General features: G+C 42.3%; 1 protein-coding gene across 3 annotated transcripts in view; it reads left to right on the top strand.

Annotated features, from left to right (window-relative positions):
- The window catches only part of ankmy2a (ankyrin repeat and MYND domain containing 2a), a 66,264-nt gene that overhangs the window by 25,469 nt on the left and 18,430 nt on the right, over window positions 1–22,365 (top strand). For all 3 annotated transcript variants that reach the window (XM_041184996.1, XM_041184997.1, XM_041184998.1), the window contains exon 3: window positions 16,275–16,413. In XM_041184996.1, the coding sequence (XP_041040930.1) occupies window positions 16,275–16,413 (139 nt within the window). The remainder of the gene's footprint in view (window positions 1–16,274; window positions 16,414–22,365) is intronic.

The raw sequence follows: 22,365 nt of genomic DNA, 5'->3' as shown, positions 1-22,365 counted from the left end.
CAGATTTGACTTCCGTAAAAATCTGGAATTAAAAGTGTAATGATGACCATGCAACTGTTGTCGATTGCCCTTTAGGGTAGGAAATCTGCTGTCCTTACCTCCAGACCCACATTGACTCTTAACTGCCCTCTGAACTGGCCTAGCAGCTGTATCAAACCACCACAAAGTCTCAATGAAACTGGCAACATACCAACCACCCAGCATCGACCTAGGCACCGGAAACGACAACGGCAAACTCAGCCGTGTCAATCATGCAAAGTCCTCCATAGTAACACTTGGCGTTTAGGCTGTCTCACAGCCTGACATAGTCATCCTCACTGAATCATACCTTACTGATAATGTCCCAGACACCACCATCACCATCCCTGGGTATATCCTGTCCCACTGGCAGAGGTGGCGACACAGTGGCACCCAATGTGGCAAGGAGTTGCCCTGGGAATCCTCAACCTCAACTCTGGACCACATGAAGTCTCATGGCATCAGGTCAAACATGGACAAGGAAACCTCCTGCTGATGAATCAGTGCTCATCCATGTTGAATGGCAGATTCCATCATTTGGAGGAAGCACGGAGGGTGGCAACGGCACAGAACATACTGGGTGGGGGGATTTCTTTGTCCATCACCAAGAGTGGATCAGTAGCACCACTACTGACCGAGGTGGCCTGAGTCCTAAAGGACATAGCTGCTAGACTTGACTAAATATGCTTGACCTCATCCTCACCAGCCTGCTTGCCGCAGATACATCTGTCCATGATAGTATCAGCAGGAGTGACCGCCGCACAGTTGTTGTCGAGACGAAGTCCCGCCTTCACATTGAGAACACCCTCCATCGTGTTGTGTGGCACCACCATGGTAAATGGGATAGATTTCGAACAGATTTGGCAACTCAAGACTGGGCATCCATGAGGCACTGTGGGCCATCAGCAGCAGCAGAATTGTACTCAAAACACAATCTGTAACCTTGTAGGTTGGCATATCCCCTACTCTACCATTATCAACAAGCTAGGGGATGAACCCTGGTTCAATAGAGTGCAGGAGGGTATGCTAGGAGCAACACCAGGCACACCTAAAAATGAGGTGTCAGCCTGATGAAGCTGTGTAGTACAGGGTTACTTGCCTGCCAAACAGCATAAGCAGCAAGTGGTATACAGAGCTAAGCGATCCCACAACCGGCAGATCAGATCTAAGCTCTGCAGTCCTGCCACATCCAGTCGTGAATGGTGGTGGACAATTAAACAACTAACTGGAGGAGGAGGCTCCACAAATACCCCCATCCTCAATGATGGGAGAGCCCAGCTCATCAATGCAAAAGATAAGGCATCTTCAGTCAGAAGTACCGTGTGGGTAATCCACCTCGGTCTCCTTCGGAGGTCCCAAGCAACACTGATGCCAGTCTTCAGCCAATTTAATTCACTCCACGTGATATCAAGAAACGGCTGAAGGCACTGAATAGTGCAAAGGTTTTGGGCTTTCCGGCAATACTACTGAAGACTTGTGCTCCAGAATTTGCCGAGCTCCTATCAAGCTGTTCCTGTACAGCTACAACACAGGCATCTACCCAGCTATGTGGGAAATTGCCCAGGCATGTCCTGTACACAAAAATCAGGACAAATCCAACCCAGCTAATTACCGCCCTATCAGCCTACTCTCCATCATCAGTAAAGTAATGGATGGGGTCATCAACAGTGCTATCAAGCAGCACGTGCTTAGCAATAACCTGCTTACTGATGCCCAGTTTGGGTTCCGTCAGGACCACTCAACTCCTGACCTCATTACAGCCTTGGTTCAAACGTGGACAAAAGAGCTGAACTCCCAAGGTAAGGTGAGAGTGACTGTCCTTGGCATCAAATCACATTTGACCAAGTGTGGCATCAAGGAGTCCTAGCAAAATTGGAGTCAATGGGAATCGGGAAAAACTCTCCACTGGTCGGAATCATACTGAGCGCAGAGGAAGATGGTTGTGGTTGTTGGAGGTCAGCCATCTCAGCTCCAGGACATCACGGCAGGAGTTCCTCAGGGTAGTGTCCTCGACCCAACCATCTTCAGCTGCTTCATCAATGACCTTCCTTCCATCATAAGGTCAGAAGTGGGGATGTTTACTGATGATTTTACAATGTTCTGCACCGTTTGCGACTCCTCAGATACTGAAGCAGTCCATGTCCAAATGCAGCAAGACCTGGACAAAATCCAGGCTTGCACTGACAATTGCCAAGTAATATTGACACCACACAAGTGCGAGGCAATGACCATCTCCAACAAGAGGGAATCTAACCATCACTTCTTGGTGTTCAATGGCATTGGCATCACTGAATCCCCCACTGTCAACATCCTGGGGATTACTACTGATCAGATACTGAACTGGACTAGCCATATAAATACTGTGGCTACAAGAGCAGGTCAGAGGCTAGGAATCCTGTGATGACTAACTCACCTCTTGGCTCCCCAAAGCCTGTCCACCATCTACAAGTCACAAGTGTGATGGAATACCCACAACTTGCCTGGATGACTGCAGCTCGTGCCCCACCGCCTCCCCCCCCCCCCGCCATCTTAAAGCAGCTTATATTTCACCCCTTTCCTAAGATTCACTCAGTTCTGTTGAAGGGTCATGAGGACTCAAAACGTCCACTCTTTTCTTCTCCGCCGATGCTGCCAGACCTGCTGAGTTTTTCCAGGTAATTCTGTTTTTGTGAAGGCTAAATAGCCATGTATAAATAAATCCCCAACAAGAAGAAAGGAGGTGTGCAGTATAGTTGTTTCCTGCTGATAAAGATATATAGTCAAAATTATTTTCTTTATTCAACTGTCTCTACAGATAACACTGACCCAGTTTTACTTAAGCAGCACTTTTGATTTTATTCAAAAGTTTTCTGCCTTCTGTTGTAAATGCAAAATGCAAATGTGTCATAGTTACCTTCAGAAACATCATATCCCAGTAACCTAACTAATGACAGAGGTCTAAGGTTTTCTGAAGCCGTCTAGCTCTGGCAATGAATAAGATGAAGCCTTTTTGCATCTAAATTGTGCATTCTGATTTTTAACAAGGCAAATGAAAATATTTTATACAGCAAATATGGTTTCAACATGGGTGAGTTCCATGTGCTCATGCTTCACAAAAGCTACCACCTCATCCACTAGCTTAAACATCAACTCTTTTCAACCCTGATGTACTGTGGTTGCAGTGTGTACTATCTACTGGATGTACATCAGCAAGTTACTAAAGCCTGTTCAACAGCACCTTCTGAATCCATGTCTACTATCACCTAGAAGGACAAAGGGCAGCAGGTGCCTAGGAACGCCATCACCTCCGAGTCACATACCATTCTGACTTGGTCATGCATTGCTGTTCCTGTGTTATTGCTGGATCAAGTCCTGGGCCAGAATTTCCCAGGTGGGGAATGGGGCCCACTTGCCGACGCGTAAAATGATGTGGGATGGCGTCAGGCAGAACTCCCGAAGTCACCCCACCTCATTTCAATTTTCAGGTTAGTGGGGGCTCAGCTGAATCAGCTGTGTGCCCGCCAACCTGTCAATGGTCTATTGAGGCCATTGACAAAGTAATTAATGTAATTAGTGGACCTGCCCATCCAACCTTACGGTTGGCGGGCAGGCCAGGAATCCTGGCAGGCATTGGAAAAAGCATGAAACCTCAACCGTGGGTGGGATGAGGATTCATGTAGGTTTTTAAAAATTTAATAAAAGTGTAACTAAAAGTGATGGACGTGTCCCAATTCATGTGACAGTGTCACATGAAGGGACCTGTCAGGGAAATGTTTTTTTCTGTTTTTATTTTGAATTTGGTGCCGATCTCCCTGAGGCAGCACTTAGCCTCAGGGAGATGAGTGTGCTGTTTCGCTTGCATGCACGAAAGAGCACACTCTCGGCTCAGGGAATCCTCCCCCCCGCCCCCCCACTGCACTGGGAGCGCATACCACTCCCTTGCAGACATTACGCTGAGCAGGCCTTAATTGGCCCACCCACGTAAAATGGCGGTGCTCCCCCAATCGGGGGACTGCTCCTGAACATCTCCTCTTCCCCCCCCCACCCCAGTGGGGGGGGAAATTCTGCCCCTGGAGTTCCCAATTGTATTGTGAGAATACCATCATCATTGGTTCAAGCAAACACCTTACCACCACCTTCTCAAGTTCAACTAAGGATGGAAAATAATTGTTGGCCTTGCCAACAATGCCCACATCCTGAAGAATGATTTTTTTTTTAATACTGCAAATGCTGGAAGAAATGTTTTCTGTCTGTGGTACTTTCAAAATCATTTGCGCTGGTGTCCCCCATTTGTCTGGCTTTTGTAACCTCCACATCCATCACTTGTCAAATCCGCATAAATAACCTGAAGGAACATAATAGCTTTTTTTCAGGAATTGAACCAAATGTTTTTGACATTTGACAGTTTGGTTCAAGTAATCATTTCGCTGGAGAGTTCTATATTGAGCATCTAACCTGAATACAGTACTGGAGCATCTGGTACGGATACCCTGTTTTCAAGTGTCGGGTGGTAGAATTTCAGTGGCTGCGATTTTCAAGTAATCATCACCATTTCATTATTCATACAGTCATTGCACAGAAGTGTTTTTTCATTCAATTTTTTTTTAAAAATTTAAAACGCAAAACTTAGGAATGAAGGTAAATTATTGCTTTCCTAACATGAAACATTGTCAGGAATGCTCTTAACAGGAAAGGCCTCTTTCGCCTTATTTCAATTTCTCCACCATCTTCCCCCAACTTGCCTGTTTTTTCCCTTCTTTGAGTTTTCCCCATACCTTTCAGCATCAAATGTTTAAACATTTTTGTTTTTATGGAAGCTGATTCCCCCAGCACCCCCCCAACCACTGCCTGCCATTAGAAGTTTGTTAAGCATGACCATTTTTACCTTTCCTTTATATTTGATATTCTGATGTGTGGTTTTCAGTGCTGCAGCCTCACTGAGCCCAGCAAAGGAAACTTCTTTGTAACTGGATGTAGTTAATACTTGTTGTCTACCACTGGTCCAGTAATTGCAAACTCAACTGCCCTGCTTCTGCTGAGATCCAAGGATATAATCCAGATGCTGTAAGTTTTCCTTGGTATCATTGGTTTCCTGTTTTGGAGCAATCCCAATTTCCAAAGACAATTTTAGTTGATGGATATGTGTGTTCTGATGTCTGTTTGCCAGCTGATGAAGTCTTAAAAGGATGAAGCTGAAAGCAGGTTAATTAGCAGCTTAGGCTTTTCACAGGCTGCAATAGTGTGAAAAACAAAGATTTCAATGGGGTGGAGTTCAGGACAAAAGCGAAACGCACCGTCTACATTTAGCAATGCAAGAGGATTAGTAATTTTAGTTGTGTTTTGTCTCACATGGTTTTGTTGAATATTACTCAATGATGGTTAGATTTTCTCTTCCCTCATCCCGTCACTGAAGTGGTAAGCTTATTCAGGATGCTAACATGTTAAGTTATGGGTTTATTCAGTGGGTAGAGAAACGTATAGCTTTAATGTAATGCTCGAACATGTACAACGTGCTATGAATAATACGAAAGAAAGCAACTTGTAAATTACTAACATTATAGACTCTGTTGCTGCATTATAGTTCCCTTTATTCATTTGTGAGATGTGGGTATCACTATCTATGCCAGCCTTTATTGCCCTCAAGATGATGCCACCTTGAACCACTGCAGCCCGTGTGGTGTTGGTTCACTCACAGTGCTGTCAGGAAGGGAATTCCAGTATTTTGACCCAATGACAAAGAAGGAAAGACAATATAGTTCCCAGTCAGGATGGTGTATGACTTGGAGGGGAACTCGCGTTGTGTTCTCATGTGACTGTTGTCCTTGTCTTTCTAGCTGGTAGAGACCATGGGTTTGGAAGGTGCTGTTGAAGAGGGCTTAATGAGTTGTTGCAGTGTACCTTGTAGATCGTGCACTGCTGCCGCTGTGCATTGATGATGGAGGGATTGAATGTTTATGGTGGTGGATGGGGTGCCAATCATGCGGCAGCTTTATCCAGGATGGTGTCAACCTTTTTAAATGTTGTTGGCGCTGCACTCATCCAGGTAAGTAGTGAGTATCCCATCACACTCCTGACTTGCGCCGTTGTAATAGTGGAGAGGCTTTGGGGAGTCAGGAGTGAGCTGCTCACCACAAAATTCCCAGCTCCTGACCTATTCTTGTAGTCACTCTATTTATATAGCTGGTCCATTTAAGTTTCTGGTTGTTTTGGGGGGGAATTCAGCAATAGTACCATGGATGTCAGTGTATAAATTGACCTTTGAACCTCAGAAAATCTCTCAAAAAATGGGAGTCAACTTATATGCCGAGTATAAAAGTGAACCACTGGTGTGGGTGGTCGCCATCTTTGTCATTCGCCACGTAGGGTCTGTTCTGTGTGGGTGCGTCTTAAATCCCTGTGCATCATTGCCTGCTTGATCCCAGGCAACCAGTTACAAGATACCGATAAGTAAAACATCTCTTTGTGGGGTGAAAAATTGAGGCTGACTGCTAATCAGAGCATAGCACATCATGGCTGAAAAGGGGGATTCACTTATATGCCGAGTATATGCAGAAACATTATTTTTGGGGCCTAATAAATAGGATCGTCGTATACAGTGGGTTGACTGATATGCTGTGATCTACAGTAATTCTGTTGCAAATAATGGCGAGATGGTAAGATTCTCTCTCGCCCTGAATGTTATCCAGGTCTTGTTGCATACGGGCAAGGACCTTGCGTATCTTGACAAGTTGCAAATGGTACTGAATAGCACCTTCCAAACCCAGTACAGCTACCATCTAGAAGGACAAGGGCAGCAGACACATGGGAACACCACCACCTGGAAGTTCCCCTACAAGCCACTCACCAACCTAATTTGGAAACATATTGCCGTTCCTTCACTGTCGCTGGGTCAAAATCCTGGAATTCCTTCCCTAACAGCACTGTGGGTGTACCTACACCAAATGGACTGCAGCGGTTCAAGAAGGTAGCTCACTACTACCTTCTCAAGGACAATTAGGGATAGGCAATAAATGCTGGCCCAGACAGTGATGCCCACATCCATAAAAGAATATATTAAAAAAATGTTGTGTGCAAACAACAATGAACATCCCCACTTCTGACCTTATGATGGAGGTAAGGTCATTGATGAAGCATAATTGTAGATCCTTAGAGGCTAAAGGAAGAACAGCAAGTATGATTGTGATGCATATTGATACATATATAAAGATTGTGGTGATGTTGCATACAGTGTAATTGGTTCAGAATTATGTACTTTTGATAACGCACATCGAGAACATGTTTCTTTATTTGAATATTCAGGGTAAGAAGATTGTTAGGGCATGGTAAATTTTTGAATGCTGAGGATAAGTTCGCAATTGATGGATATTTGATCATTGTTTTAAGATGGTACAGCAGGTAATGATAAGCTCTTTGTAGTAAAGTACAAAGAAGGGTTGCACACTTGCTGACTCAGGACTATTCATGGTGGTTAGGGACACACAGTTTCTGAAATTAAGTATCTGATGACGCAGTTGTTCAATGGGTATTAGTAAAAGCTTCCGTTAATCAGAATAAAATGAACTATCATATACTTTAATGAGTAACATATTTAGATCTAACTAATCCAATGTTCTATCCATTCATTTCTCTTCTGTAATGCTTTGAATCTTGTACAATTTTTCATAAGGATCTGTATCTTCTACAAGCCGCAGAGTAGCGATGCCAGTAAAAATGTAACCGCTCCTTGATGTTCTTGATAAGTGTTTTGAAATAGATTGCGGACAGCTAGATTTTCGTTCAGTTTGCATGGGATATTAATATATATGGGGTAAGGTAGCCTAATTGGTCAGCAGCAGAACCAATGCCATGGACTCAGAGTGCACACCATAGGAATCTCTTGGCTGATGCTGCCCTGTCTGGTTAGGGCCACTGCTGCTGGAGACAATTAAAATTTGTAATATGTCCAATTATCAGATTTTGTTTAAGGGCTGAGGTAATATTGTGATATGAATATACAGAGAGTTTTTTTCCAAAACCCATGATCATAATTCTACTTTGTTTTGTTTATAATCTAAAATAAATTCCATTACTCTAATTAACCAAGAAGCTGGTGGAGGAAGCCAAGAAACAGAGAAAGGATGCAATTTAGTGAGGGAGGAGTAAGAAATAGTCAAGATATTTATATACTTATTGAAAATTTTCAGCCCACATGCTATTGCACATGGGAACACCACACTACCTGCAAGTCACAGATGACTGACTTGGAAATATATCGCCCATTCCTTCATCATCACTGGGTCAAAAAACCCAAGAACTCCCTACTTCACAGCACATGAACTGCAGCAATTCGAGGAGGTGGCTCACCACCATCTGCTTGGGACAAAATAGGGATAGACAATAAATCCTGGCCTTGCCAAAGAGGCTCGTGTCATGGATGATTTTTTTTTAAGTGGAGTACTCCGATATAAGGATAACAGTTCATAATACGTAATCCACAATTTCCCTTTAAAATTGCAAAAAAGGTTTTGATCGACAGCTTAAAATGATTGGTTTCATGATTAGAATTTGTTTTCAGGGTCTACCTCTCAATTGATCTTCTTGGCCTTAAAGTGACACCCACACTTTTACATAAGAATATGTAATGTAATGTTTGCATTTTAGAAAATGAAAACAGTGTGTGTCTATATGTTTACTGTCTGCCCTAATTGTTAATAGGTAAACAGAGCATCGGGTGAATCAGAGTTTAATTGTTTGCAGGAACTTATAAGGATGGAGTCAATCAAGCGTTCATTCCTTTTTCAGAATGTAGCTCAGAACCCAAGATAAAATTTCTGTCCTATTCTAAGCATGTTCGCCAGGAAAGCATTCCAGCTCCAACGCTTAAAATTTGCCTATATTTGAGACGTGACTGACGGGAAATACATGCACGCAATACCTTTTAGCAAAACCTCTGTAGTGATAATTTTGCTAAATCAAAGTATTAGTTTTATGACAAACATATCATTCTTATGCTAAACTGTAGATGTTTGTCCCTGTAACAGTACAGAATCAAATTGTTAGGTAAATACTAGCTTAATTCATTTCAAGGTTAATTGCTATTCAGTTGCTTTAGGCTGGAGACCGAAAACAGGTTTTGTTTGTCCTTTTAAGAAATGCAAACATTTGTGCAAAGCGTTGCACTCAAGCATCTCTTTGTCGATTCAAAATTACTTCTTTGATTTCTTTATTCTTGCTTTTTGAAGTGTGACTGAAATTAGCCTTGGACAGGATTTGCCATCAAAACTGTGGGCACCTGAAGTGTGATAGACAATGTTGTGTTTGAGTAAATCTCCCAAGGGGCTATCATGTAAGTTTGAGAATGTGTGTTATTTTTTTAAGACTGGAGCACCATGCCACGTAAAATACAATGCAGTGTTCTTTAAAGTGTAGGTGTGTGTCTCTTAAAGGCCATAATGCCTAATTTTTGTTAAGTGAACACTGGCTGAATCTGTACTGCTGTCAATTAAGAAACTGCAGCACGTAATTTCAGGGAGAGAGGTGGAGAGGAGCGGAGCTGCGAGAGAAGCACAGACCGGGGAGCGGTTAAATAAAGCTCAAGGAGTGAGACTGATAGCGCTAACCTTCAGGCAGAAGTCCAGGAGCACCCTGAGTTTGGGGAAAAAAGTGAACATATGAAAGCTGTAAGTTGATTGGCTGTTGAGTATTGCTGTTTAAGGACTGAATCTAAACAACTGGCAGTTTAACAAATGTTATAAATATTAACTATTAATAACAAGTAACTGGTGAGTAATTGGTGAATCTTATCTTCTATTTTAAACTAAGGTTTATTACCACTCATAAGGTGTATTAAATATTAGTAGAGTATATCAGTATTAGTAAGGTTTATTAATAGCAGTAAGGTTTATTAATATTGGTAAAGTTTAAAAGGCAGATGCATACGTGAAGTAAGGAGCTGGTGAATCTACTATATTATTTCATTTTAAAGTGGTGAGGTTTATTGTATTACCAGGGTTTAAAGTAGTAGGTTAATTGGTGATGAGGAGAGGCATTAATTTAAAAAATTAAGTAAGTAAGTAGTTAGCTAATTGGAGCATCAGGAAGAAGCAAGAGTTGAGTAGGGCATAAAAAGCAACCGGTGAAAGTGGAGCACAAGCAGAGTTTGAAACATGACGTCAGGAATAAAAAGTGACATTGGTACGGGGAAGGAGCTGATTGGTGAGTAGCTACTGAGTAATTCTACTTTTCTTTTTCTAGCCTCCAGTTTATAATAAATGGTCGGTAAAGTAAAGGCATAGTAGGGCAGCTTGGCTGTGTAGAATGTGCATCCTAAGATATGTGGGAAGTCATGGATGCTTCCCATGGCCTAGTCAACCATGTGTGCAGGAAGTGTCACCACTTGCAGAAACCCGACCTCCAGGTTTCTGATCTCATGGTGTGGCTAGAGTCACCTTTTGGTGCATCGATGAGGCTGAGGACTATGTGGAAAGCACCTTTAGGGAGTTGGTTACGCTGCGGTTTAAGGGAGTGCGGATGGAGAGGGAACGGGTGACTGCCAGACAGTCTAGGAGGACCAGGCAGGTACTGCATGAGTCCTGAGTCCATTCTCACTTACTAACTGGTTTTTCATTTTGGATACTCGTAAGGGTGATGGTTCCTCACAGCAGTGCAATCAGAGCCAAGTCCATGACATCCACATGTAGCTTAGTAGCATAGGAGGGGAGGAATGGGAGTGGAAGAGCAATTGTGATAGGGATTCAGTATTTAGGTGAACAGACAGGCATTTCTGTGGCTGTAGACATAGCTCCAGGATGGTATGTTCCCTCCTTGGTGCCCCTGTCAAGCATGTCATTGAGCAGCTGCAGGACATTCTTATGGGGGAGAGTGAACAGCCAGAGGACGTGGTCGACATAGTAACAACGACATAGGTAGAAAGAGAGATGAGGTCCTGAAGGCAGCTTTTAGAGATTAAAAAATAGGACTTGTGCAACGGTAATCTCAGTGTTACATGCTAGCAAGCACAGAAATAGGAGAGTAGAGCAAATGAATGTGTGGCTGGAGAGACGGTGCAGGAATAAGAGGCATTGGGATCAGTTCAGGGGGAGGTGAGACCTGAATAAGGAAGACAGTTTACACTTTAGAACCAGGACCAATATCCTGGTAGGGAGATTTGATAGTGCATGGGAGAGTTTAAACTAGCTTGGCAGGGGTGTGGATATCTGAGAGGGAATTCAGATCTTCACAGAGGAAGATACAAAAACCTCCCAGAAGTACTAGAGAACCAAGAGACTAGTGAGAATGAGGAACTGAAAGAAATTAGTATAAGTAAAAAAAGTAGTATTGAAGAAATTAATGGGACTGAAAGTTAATAAATCCCCTGGACCCAATGAACTACATCCCAGAATGTTGAAAGACGTGGCTGTAGAGAGAGTGCAGATTGAGAGAAAGCTGATATAATCCCACTATTTAAGAAGGGAGCAAGAGAGAAAACACGGAACTAAGGATCTGTTAGCCTGACATCAGTAGTAGGGAAAATACCAGAATCTATATAAAGAATGTGATAACTGGACACTTAGAAAATAATGGTAGGATTGGGCAGAGTCAACAGGGATTTATGAAAGGGAAATCATGTTTGACAAATTTGCTGGAGTTTTTTTAAGATCTAACAAGCAGAATATATAAGGGAGAACCAATAGATGTGGTGTATTTGGATTTTCAGAAGGCTTTCGAAAGGGCCCCGCACAAGAGGTTAGTAAACAAAATTAGAGCACATGGAGTTGGGGGTAATATATTGGATTGAGAATTGGTTAACAGACAGAAAACAGAGTAGGGATTAACGGCTTTTTCTCAGTTTAGCAGGCTGTGACTAGTGGGGTACTGCAAGGATCAGTGCTTGGGCCCCAGCTATTAACAATCCATATCAAATGAGTTGGATGTGTGGACCGAATGTAATATTTCCAAGTTTGCTGATGACACAAAACTAGGTGGGAATGTGAGTTGTGAGGAGGATGCAAAGAGGCTTCAAGGGGGTTTAGACAGGCTAAGTGAATGGACAAGAACATGGCAGATGGAGTACAATGTGAAAAATTCTGAAGGTTGGAGAAACAGAAATGTTAAGAGTATTTGTAAAATGATTAGAGATTGTGAAGTGTTGATGTCCAAATGGATTCGGATGTCCTTGTTCGTAAGACACTGAAAGCTAACATGCAGGTGCAGCAAGCAATTAGGAAGGCAAATAGTATGTTGGCCTTTATGGCAAGATGATTTGAGTACAGGAGTAAAGATGTCTTGCAGAATTGTATAGAGACTTGGTGAGACCGAACCTTGAGTATTGTGTACAGTTTTGGTCTCCTTACCCTAAGGAAGGATATACTTGCCATAGATGGAGTGAAACAAAGGTTCACTAGACTGATCCCTGGGAAGGCAGCGTTGTCCAATGAGGAGAGATTGAGTAGAATGTGCCTGTATTTTATAGAGTTTGAGAGGTGATCTCATTGAAACTTGAAAATTTTTACAGGGTTTGACAGGGTGGATGTAGGAGGGATGTTTTCCCTGGCTGGGGGGTTGGGGTGGTGGTAGTGGTAGTGTCTAGAACCAGGGGACGCAATCTCAGAATGAGGGGTAAGCCACTTAAGGCTAAGATGAGGAAATTCTTCACTCGGAGGGTAGTGAAACTTCAGAATTCTCTACCTAAGATGGCTGTGGAGGCCCGGTCATCAAGTACGTTCAAGATAGACATTGATAGATTTCTAGATATTGGGTGTGATTTTCCAGCCCTGCCCATCACCAGGATTGGCTGGTCTTGCAGAAATTCGGCTGGGCCGCCGAATCTCCCGCGGTGGATCCCGCCACGACAGGTGGAAAATCTTGGCCATTGGAGGCATTAAGGATATGGGGATATGCAGGAAAAATTGTGTTGAGATACAAGATCAGCCAACCCGACCTGACTAGCCTCCGACCTAACAACCCCTCTCTTCCCGATCCACTTACTCACTCACCCACCTGCCTGCCTTGCTACCCGCCCTAGCCCCTTATACGTTTGACTTTTCTTGGTAGCTTTTCAAAGAAACTTCGGTACGTTTAAACTCTCTACCTACCAGAATACAGCAGCTAGTGCCGTAAGAAAGGGGAGTGGCTTGTCTTCACCCAGCAGTCCAGCACCACGAACAGTTCTACTTCAGGTCTGCTCCACAATTCTGAAGAAGCTGGGATCTGAAGTCCCAGCCAGAAATGTAGGGCTGTGGCATTGAACAGAAAAGTAGGAGCAGAGTGGCAATCTGACCACTTTGGTGGTCATTGCCACTCTCTGGAATATTCGGGCCATAGTGTTTGGAAGCTGATTGGAAGAACACATTGTAAGGAACTTATTTTTTTATTTCTGTTGGACTGTTTTAAATAACGTTTTTTTTCTCTTCTGTCGGACTGTGGATTAGAATTCCAATGGCTGCAGATTGAAAGACATGTACACTGGAACAGGATGAGAGATAAATACAATGTTGCAGTCCTGGAACAGCGTATGCCATGAAAGACAGGATGGTGCCAGAATGGAGTCCTGGACCAAGGGCAGCATTTTAATTGACCCCGACCAGATGACCAGGTTTTGTGTGAGTGCAGCAGAATAGGTCCTAGCCTGAAAGGAACAAGACCCAAAACCTCTTCCTCCTGATAATGGAAGATTCCAGTAATTCCACAATAATAGCTAGCAGAAAGCTCCTGGCCTGCCAAGAGAAAACATCTTAAATCTCTTTTCCTCATATCTCTCTGAAAACCCCTGTCAAGAGAAAAAGGGGAAAATCACCTTTAGAGACATTGAAAAGCAAGTGGTCAACCAGTGAACTAAATACTGAAAGTGCTGGAAGACCACCTCGTGTCATCAACAAAGAACTGAAAGGAATTTGGAAGACGTCGATCAAAATCAACCCATCAAATCCTGTACTCCAGAATTGGTGCTATTGAACTGTTTTATCCCACCCTTAAAATCCGGGTGTGGTGGGTGTGGTGGGTGTGGTGTGTGTGTGGGTGTGGTGTGGGTGTGGTGTGTGTGTGGGTGTGGTGTGTGTGTGGTGTATGTGTGGGTGTGGTGTATGTGTGGGTGTGGTGTGGGTGTGGTGTGTGTGTGGGTGTGGTGTGTGTGTGGGTGTGGTGTGTGTGTGGGTGTGGTGTGTGTGTGGGTGTGGTGTGTGTGTGGGTGTGGGATGTGTGTGGGTGTGGGGTGTGTGTGGGTGTGGGGTGTGTGTGGGTGTGGGGTGTGTGTGGGTGTGGGGTGTGTGTGGGTGTGGGGTGTGTGTGGGTGTGGGGTGTGGTGTGGGTGTGGTGTGTGTGTGGGTGTGGTGTGGGTGTGTGTGTGTGTGTGTGGATTTAAGGGGGTAGAGTTTAAGTTATAGTGTTAGCAGTTCATATTTCTTTCTTTTGCCACCAGTTAAAGACAATTTGTTCAGTAAAGAGTTGGTTACTTATTAAGTTTACAAACCTGGTGCACGTATTCTGTTAACCTAAATTAAAGTTAGGTAGAATTGGGGCATTCTGCTGACTTGGTCAAACTTTTCACATTTGTCGTGGCTCGGGAAGAGGGAGCTTTATACTACAGCGCACTATCCCCAGTGAGTCATGATAACGTTGGCTTGAGAAAGGAGGTGAGAGTAGCATAAATGAGTGGCGAGCACAAGGAGAAACCCAATATGAAAATGGAAAATCTTGGAAATATTCAGCAGGACCGGCAGCATTCGTGGAGAGAGAAAGCGAGTTAACATTTCACGTCATTTCATCAGTTCCTAGTTAAAACCTATTACATTTCTAACTTTTCCCCGGTTCTGATGAAAGCTCATAATCTGAAATATTACTGTTTTTCTATCTCCACAGATGCTGCCAGAACTGCTGAGTCTGCACAGCATTTTGGATTTTATTTCAGATTTCCAGCATCTGTGGTGTTTTGGCTTTTTATTAGGAGAAAACCATGTTTGCTTTGCACAGAAATACTTACAGACGACCGGAAGGAGGAGCAAGGGGTAAATACAAAGCAAAGGACACAACTGGAAATGCTATATAAGAAGGAGAAGGTCTCCATTGATTTTGCTGGAGAAGTCTCAATTAGTTAAAGCTGCAACAGTATTCATACTATACTGAAGATTGCAATCTGAATAGTAGAGGCATCTTGAAAGTGGTATGTCCTCTAGGGAATATTGCACTTACCAAGTAAGACCCAGTTCACAGTTTTGGCCAAGTGCATGGCTTTTGCAGGGTATTGGCCGTTTCTAGGTTATGCTGGTAGGAGGAAACAGCCAGCTGTGGTCAAGACACAGAAGTGGGAAAAGCTCAAGGGGCCAAATAGCCTACTCCTCATTTCGTGAGAGCGGAGGTGATGCGTTGAGTCACTGGCCCAATGTTGACATGCCTGAGTCAAGTGATGCTGTTGTGCGCTCAGCTGTCTGTCTTGAAGGTGCAACTGGGAACACTCATTCGGAAATAAGTATTATACATAGGTGAGTTTTGCAGATAGATGCACACTGTACGCATTTTTTTAAATATGGATGGAAGCTTTTCAAAGCATCATTGCACAAAATTAAAATGTGATCTCAACACTACTAGAGAATTGATCAGGCTTTCTGTTTATACTTGTCATTTGGTCAAATCATGATTGCTCTCTAAAAATGTTCTGATTTGTATGTGAGCGTAGGGGGAGAAGAATGTTGTTTTTTAAAGTTGCCCTTTGTAGATGGTGATTTCATTGAAAACCTAAATAAATTTAGGCATTATAACTTTGACAGTTTCAGCTATTTAGTTGAAATGGAACATAGAGGAAAAATTTATCAGTGATTTACAAGGTTGGGGCTGATGGTGAATGGATACTTAACAGGAAGTGAAGGAACTGAAAGCACAACCGAATAAGGTTTTGAAGATGCTTTTGAATAGGAGAGATAGCAAAAAAATGGTTTGGAAGAGGATTCCAGTGGGATGTAGTGACAGGAAGTTAGTCTCCAATATTGGAGCAGAGGGCGTAGGAATTGAGCAGTAATCTAAATTTTTGGGAACTAAAGGTCAGGATTGGGATATATGACTGGAGAAGATTTCCTAAGGACAAGGATGTCAATATTAATTTGCTTAGATACAGGGAGCCTCTGGAGTTGGCAAGCATAGTAAAGGGATAATGGGTGTTTGGGTCTTTTCACCAGAGCTCTTCTACACAGTCATGCTGATTAGCTGCAGTTTTTGAAGCATGGCTGTGGAAGACCAATGAGAGCATTTTAAATATATAAAATGGGTGAATTGTGTTCTTTTTCTTTGTAACTGTTTTTTCTTTGCAGCATGGAATGACTCCTTTGATGCATGCTGCATATAAAGGCAAAGCTGAGATGTGCAAGCTACTCCTGCAACATGGTGCAGATGTGAATTGCAATGAACATGAGCATGGTTATACAGCTCTTATGTTTGCTGGACTTTCAGGTAAACTCTTTGTTTAATGTTGTACATCGTGTTACTTTGAAAGGATTCCTGGTATCTGGTGAATGGGTTGAGTTCTTAACTTAAAATAATTGGTAAGTGATGTGTATGATTTATATTACACTAGTTTTATAGTAATAAGAATTGGATGGAAATATTCTCTCCTCTCTGCATTGCATAAATTAAAACTAAATAGCACTGGTTAATCCATGGAAGCAGCAAAAAGGAACCTTCATTAATGTAAAGAATCCAAGTGTTGATTGTTACTACAGTAGATGAACCACTTGAGGTTGTCTTGACCTGGCAACAGAGATGACAGAATGTGGTAATTAGAGTACTTGAGCCAAACAGATCTTCTAACCATCCTAATCTATTCACATATTGTTGCACATACGGGTAATGTTGTGTGGCAGTTGCCTCTTGCTGTGTGATAGCTTAAGAATAAAATGGTTGCTCTGGCTGTTGTTTTTGCCCCTTACCACTTAAATACCATTTGTGAAATGCCCCTCTTATGGAAGTGTATCCTGCAATTCATCTGAATTCTGTTGTTCTTGGTTAGTGTTTGAAACACTGATTTCATCCAGTTCCCTTTTTTGAGTTATCTAAGCTATCTTTATCCTTGGACATTGTAATTCACCCTTCGCTTGAAGATGTACTTGTTTAGAGTGTGGATGGAACTTCTGTGAATATAGAAATTGTAAAATCTTTGTATAGATTGAGGGAAACTGCAAACAGAATCTGCTTTACACTACAGATCATTTTGCTATTGTACATAACTGAGATATGGCATTTACCAAATGTTCTCCTTACATTCTAAATTCTTCACCAAGCTTTGTAATCCACAGTTTCCTAATGTCAACAAGCTGCTCTGTTGCTACATTAAATCATGATACTTTTGTTAGCCATATTTTTTTCTTTTGTGAAACAGGACAAAGCAATCTGACAATATAACAAAGCTGAGTTAATTTAATCATAAAATTGTGAAACAGAACAGTGAAGTTGCACATTGAAACACTGATGAAAGATCCTACATTGTTGGAAGAGCCATTATCTATTCACTTTCCAATCTTTAGGATCATTCTGTCAAACAAAAGGAAAATCTAACCAAATTATGATCACAAAACTACTATTGTGCATTTCCTGTCATCTAGCCAAAGAGGACAATGTCTGAAAATAGATCTTTGATTCGTCTCTTTGGTAATAGGAAGAGGAGTAGACCATTAAGACCCTCAAACCTATTCTGCCATTCAGGCAGATCATGGTTGATTCATCAATTGCAGTTTGCAGTTTCAGTTGCCTTGCATCCACAACCTTTTGGGAAAGAATGTTCCTGATTTCACCCTTAAATTGATGAGCTTTAATTTTAAGGTTGTTTCCCTTGTTCTGGATTTCCACCACCTAGCATCTACGCTATCAAATCATTTTATCATATTAAATACATTAATTAGATCACCCCTCAATCTTCTAGTCTTGAGGAAATATAAGCCAGGTTTATGTGAACTATTCCTTTAAACCCAATTTATTTGGGTGAATCTGCAGTGTACTTCCAAGTCCAGTCTATCCTTCCCAAGGTTTGGTGCCCAATACTGAACACAGTATTCTAAATGGGCTCTAGCCCAAGGCCCTATACAGCTTAAGCATCACTTTGCATTCCAAACCCCTTGAGATAAAAGCTAATATTCCATTAGCTTTTTGATTACTTTTTGTACCTGTGCCCTAGCTTTTAGTGAAGTGTGCACAGCCACCCAAATCTCTTTGCTTCTCCACAATTCTTAGTCTCTCACCTGAATACAATATTCTGAGTTTTCTTTCTTGAACCCAAAGTCAATGCCCTCACACTGTCCTATATTAAACTCCATCTGACACAGTGTTACCTGCTCAATTTGTCTATATCCCTTCATAAATTCCTGTATAAGAACGTAAGAAATAGGAATAGGAGTAGACCATTTGGCCCCTTGAGCCTGCGCTGCCGTTCAGCAAGGACATGGCTGATCATCTTGTGTTTCGATTTCCACATTCCATCTAACTCTGATGATCTTTGATTCCCTTGCCTAGCAAGAGTCTATCTACCTCTGCCTGAAAAATATTCAATGACCCTGCCTTCACCACCTTCTGAGGCAGAGAATTCCAAAATCGCACAGCCCTCTGAGAAAAAATTTCTCCTCATCTCTGTCCTAAAAGGGCGACCCCTAATTTTAAAACAGTGCCCCCTAGTTCTGGACTCACCCACAAGAGGAAACATCCTTTCGATGTCCACCTTGTCAAAGCCTTCGGGACCTTGTATTCAATCATATCACCCCTCGCTCTTCTAAACTCCAGTGGAAACAGTCCTCGTCTGTCCAACTTTTCCTCATAAGACAACCCACTCATCCCAGGTATCAATCTAGTGAAATAAAAGCAAAATTCTGCAGATGATGGAAATCTGAAACAAAAACAGAAAATGCTGGAAAAATTCAGCAGGTCTGACAACGCCTGTAGAAAGAGAAAAACAAGGTTAGCGTTTCGAGTCCATATGACCCTTCTTCAGAGCTCTCCATGCCAATATGTTACTCCTATACCGTGAGCTTTTATTTTCCGCAGTAACCTTTGGTGAGGTACTTTATCAAATGCCTTCTGGAAATCTAAGTCCGGTACGTCTACTGGTTCCCCTTTATCCGCAGCCCATATTATTTCCTCAAAGATCTCTAATAAGTTGGTTAAACATGATTTCTCTTTCACAAAACCATGTTGACTCTGCCTGATTACCTGGAACTTATCCAAGTGCCCTGCTATAGCTTCTTTAATAATCGCTTCTAACATTTTCCCTACGACAGATGTTAAGCTAATTGGCCTGTAGTTTCTCGCTTTCTGTCTGTCTCTCTTTTTGAATAATGGAGTTACATTTGCTATCTTCCAATCTAATGAACCCTTTCCTGAATCCATGGAGTTTCGGAAAATTAAAACCAATGCGCCAGTATTGAATGAAGTCCATCAGGATCCGGCACTTGTCAGCCCGCAACTCCAACAATTTACTCAGTACCACTTCTCTGGTGATTGTAATTTTCCTGAGTTCCTCCCTTCCTTCCATTTCCTGATTTATAGCTGCTTCTGGAGTGTTACTTGTATCCTCTATAATGAAGACTAATGCAAAATACCTTTTCAATTCTTCTGCCATTTCCTTGTTTTCCATTATCAATTCACCAGACTCACTTTCTATAGGACCAATGCTCACTTTGTTAACTTGTTCCTTGTTTAAATATTTATAGAAAGCCTTGCTATCCATTTCTATATCTCTGGCTATCTTTCTCTCATACTCTAACTTTTAATTCCTTAGTAATCTTTTAGTCATCCTTTGCTGTTCCTTATATTCTGTCCAAACTTCTGCCCTTCCATTTATCTTTGCACAATTATATGCTTTTTCTTTAAGTTTGATACTATATTTAACCTTTCCAATTAACCGCGGATGGTGTGTCTGTCCCTTGGTCTTTTTCTTACTTGTTGGAAAATATCTATTCTGTGTATTCTTGAAATATCTCCTTAAATGTTTGCCACTGCATCTCTATTTACCTAGCCCGTAACCTAATTTGTCAATTCACTTCAGCCAGCTCTGTTTCATGCCCTCAAAATTGTCCTAATTTAAGTTTAAAAACATAGTCTCGGGCCCACTCCTCTTTCCCTCAAACTGAATATAAAATTCAAGTATATTATGGTCGCTGCTACCTAGGGATGACTTCACTATGAGATCATTAATCCCATCTAGTATAGCCTGCTCTCTAGTTGGCCCTAGGACATGCTGTTCTAAGAAACTATCCCAGAAACATTCTATGAACTCCTCATTTAGGCTACCTTTGCCCATCTGACTTTTCCAGTCTATATGTAGATTAAAATCTCCCATGATTACTGCCGTGCCTTTCTGACTTGACAAGCTCCCTTTATTTCTTCCTTTATGCTCCATTCTACCATGTGGTTACTATTTAGTGGGCCTGTAAACAACTCCCACAAATGACTTCTTGCCTTTACCATTTCTCATCTCTACCCAAACCGTTTCCACATCCTTGTTTCCTGAACTTAGGCTACCCCTCTCCATTGTGCTAATACCATCATTAACTATTAGGGCCACCGCTCCACCTTCTCCTCGCTTCCTGTCCTTCCTAAATGTCCTATACCCTTTAATATTCCCAATCCATGTCCTCCTGCAGACCTATCTCGTTAATGGCTATCAAATCATACTTATTTATTTCTGTGCGCACTCTCCGTTCATCTGTTTTGTTTCGAATACTTCATGCGTTCAGTTACAGAGCCTTTAGTTTGATCCTTTTATTCTTTTTATAACCTCTAGTTTCATCTGTTGATTTACTATTAGATTTATACTCTCTATCCCTTCCTGTCACGGTCTGTTTTTCATTTCCCGTAATAATACCCTTCTCTTTTGCCTTGTCTCCACTCTTTGATTTACCACATCTTCCCAAATTTGTACCCTTGCCCCACTACTTAGTTTAAAACCTTCTTTACTTCTCTAGTTATGCAACTCGCAAGAACACTGGTCCCACCATGGTTCAGGTGTAGACCGTCCCAACGGTACAGATCCCACTTTCCCCAGTATTGGTGCCAGTGCCCCACAAACCGGGACCCAATTCTCCCATGCCAGGCTTTGAGCCACACATTCATCTCCCTAATCTTATTTGCCCTGTGCCAATTTGCACGTGGCTCAGGTAATAATCCAGAAATTATGACCTTTTGAGGTTTTGCTTCTTAATTTGGTGCCAAACTCCTCATACTGTCTATGCAGAACTTCCTTCTTTGTCCTGCCAATGTCATTGGCACCAACATGGACCACGACGAGTGAGCCCTCCTTCTCCCACTGCAAGTTCCTCGCTATCCCCGAGCAGATGTCCCAAACCCTGGCACTGGGCAGGCAACACAGCTGCCTGGACTCATTCTCTTTGCTGCAGAGAACGGTGTCAATCCCTCTGACTATACTGTCCCCTACTGCCACTACATTCCTTGTAACTCCTCCGCTCCATCCTAGGGGGTGTGACCGCCTCCTGGAATAAAGTGTCCACACAACTTTTCCCCCTCTCTGATATGCTGCAGTGTCTGCAGCTCGGCCTCCAGCTCAATAACCTGGAGCTAAATTCCTGCACTGGCAAACTCTTAATCTAGGTGTGTTTTGCCCTGGATCGTACTGGTATCTAGAAGCTCCCACATCCTACAATTGGAACACATCACCTGCCCTGCCAGCTCCAATATCTGTTAATCAATTGTTAATAATTTATTTAATTGTAATTAATTAAATAAAGCTTACACTTCCCAATAGATTTTGGCACTGCCAGTAAACTTTACAATACTGATAGAACTAGTAACGCCAGTTGCTGGTTTACCTGCTTCTGCTGCAGCAAAGTGGAAATCAAACACTGGAGGCTGAAAAAAAGTAGAAGGAAGAAAAAAGCACCTCCTCCCTGCCCTTCACTGAACTCCCCACTCAACACACTTGACTTCTTGCAGCAAACCTTACCTAAAGCACCTCTTTCCTCCTATGCACCGAGTTCCCACTTTGAACCAAATTCCCAAATATACTCATTTGGTCTCTGTCTCCCCGAGGCGAAGTCTCCCTTCTGTGACCGTGCGCCTCTTACATTCCTTTCACCCCTGTCCATATCTGGTGAAAAACTGAGGCCTCGGTAAAGACCTGTGGCATTCAACACTCATTACATCCTGACACTTAAGAGAATATTCCTATCATCCCAATTCTGTGACACAAGTCCCAACCAATTACCAAACCCTGTCACAAGGTTACCACCAGTTCTGTTTGCTTGTATTTTTTTTCTAACAGTGTCTTGCTGCATTGGGACAGTGGCTCAGAACAGCAGTAAAATGATTGGGACATATTAAGGCCTTCGTGTGATGTTAAATGCCCTTTGCAATTAAATATTTTTATTTAAAAAGTTACATTCTATTTACTTTAAAATGTTTCAT

Source organism: Carcharodon carcharias, chromosome 3 (assembly GCF_017639515.1).
Source record: "Carcharodon carcharias isolate sCarCar2 chromosome 3, sCarCar2.pri, whole genome shotgun sequence".
Taxonomy (NCBI): domain Eukaryota; kingdom Metazoa; phylum Chordata; class Chondrichthyes; order Lamniformes; family Lamnidae; genus Carcharodon; species Carcharodon carcharias.
Note: the sequence above shows the minus strand (reverse complement) of the source record. Positions and strands in the feature narration are given on the sequence as shown.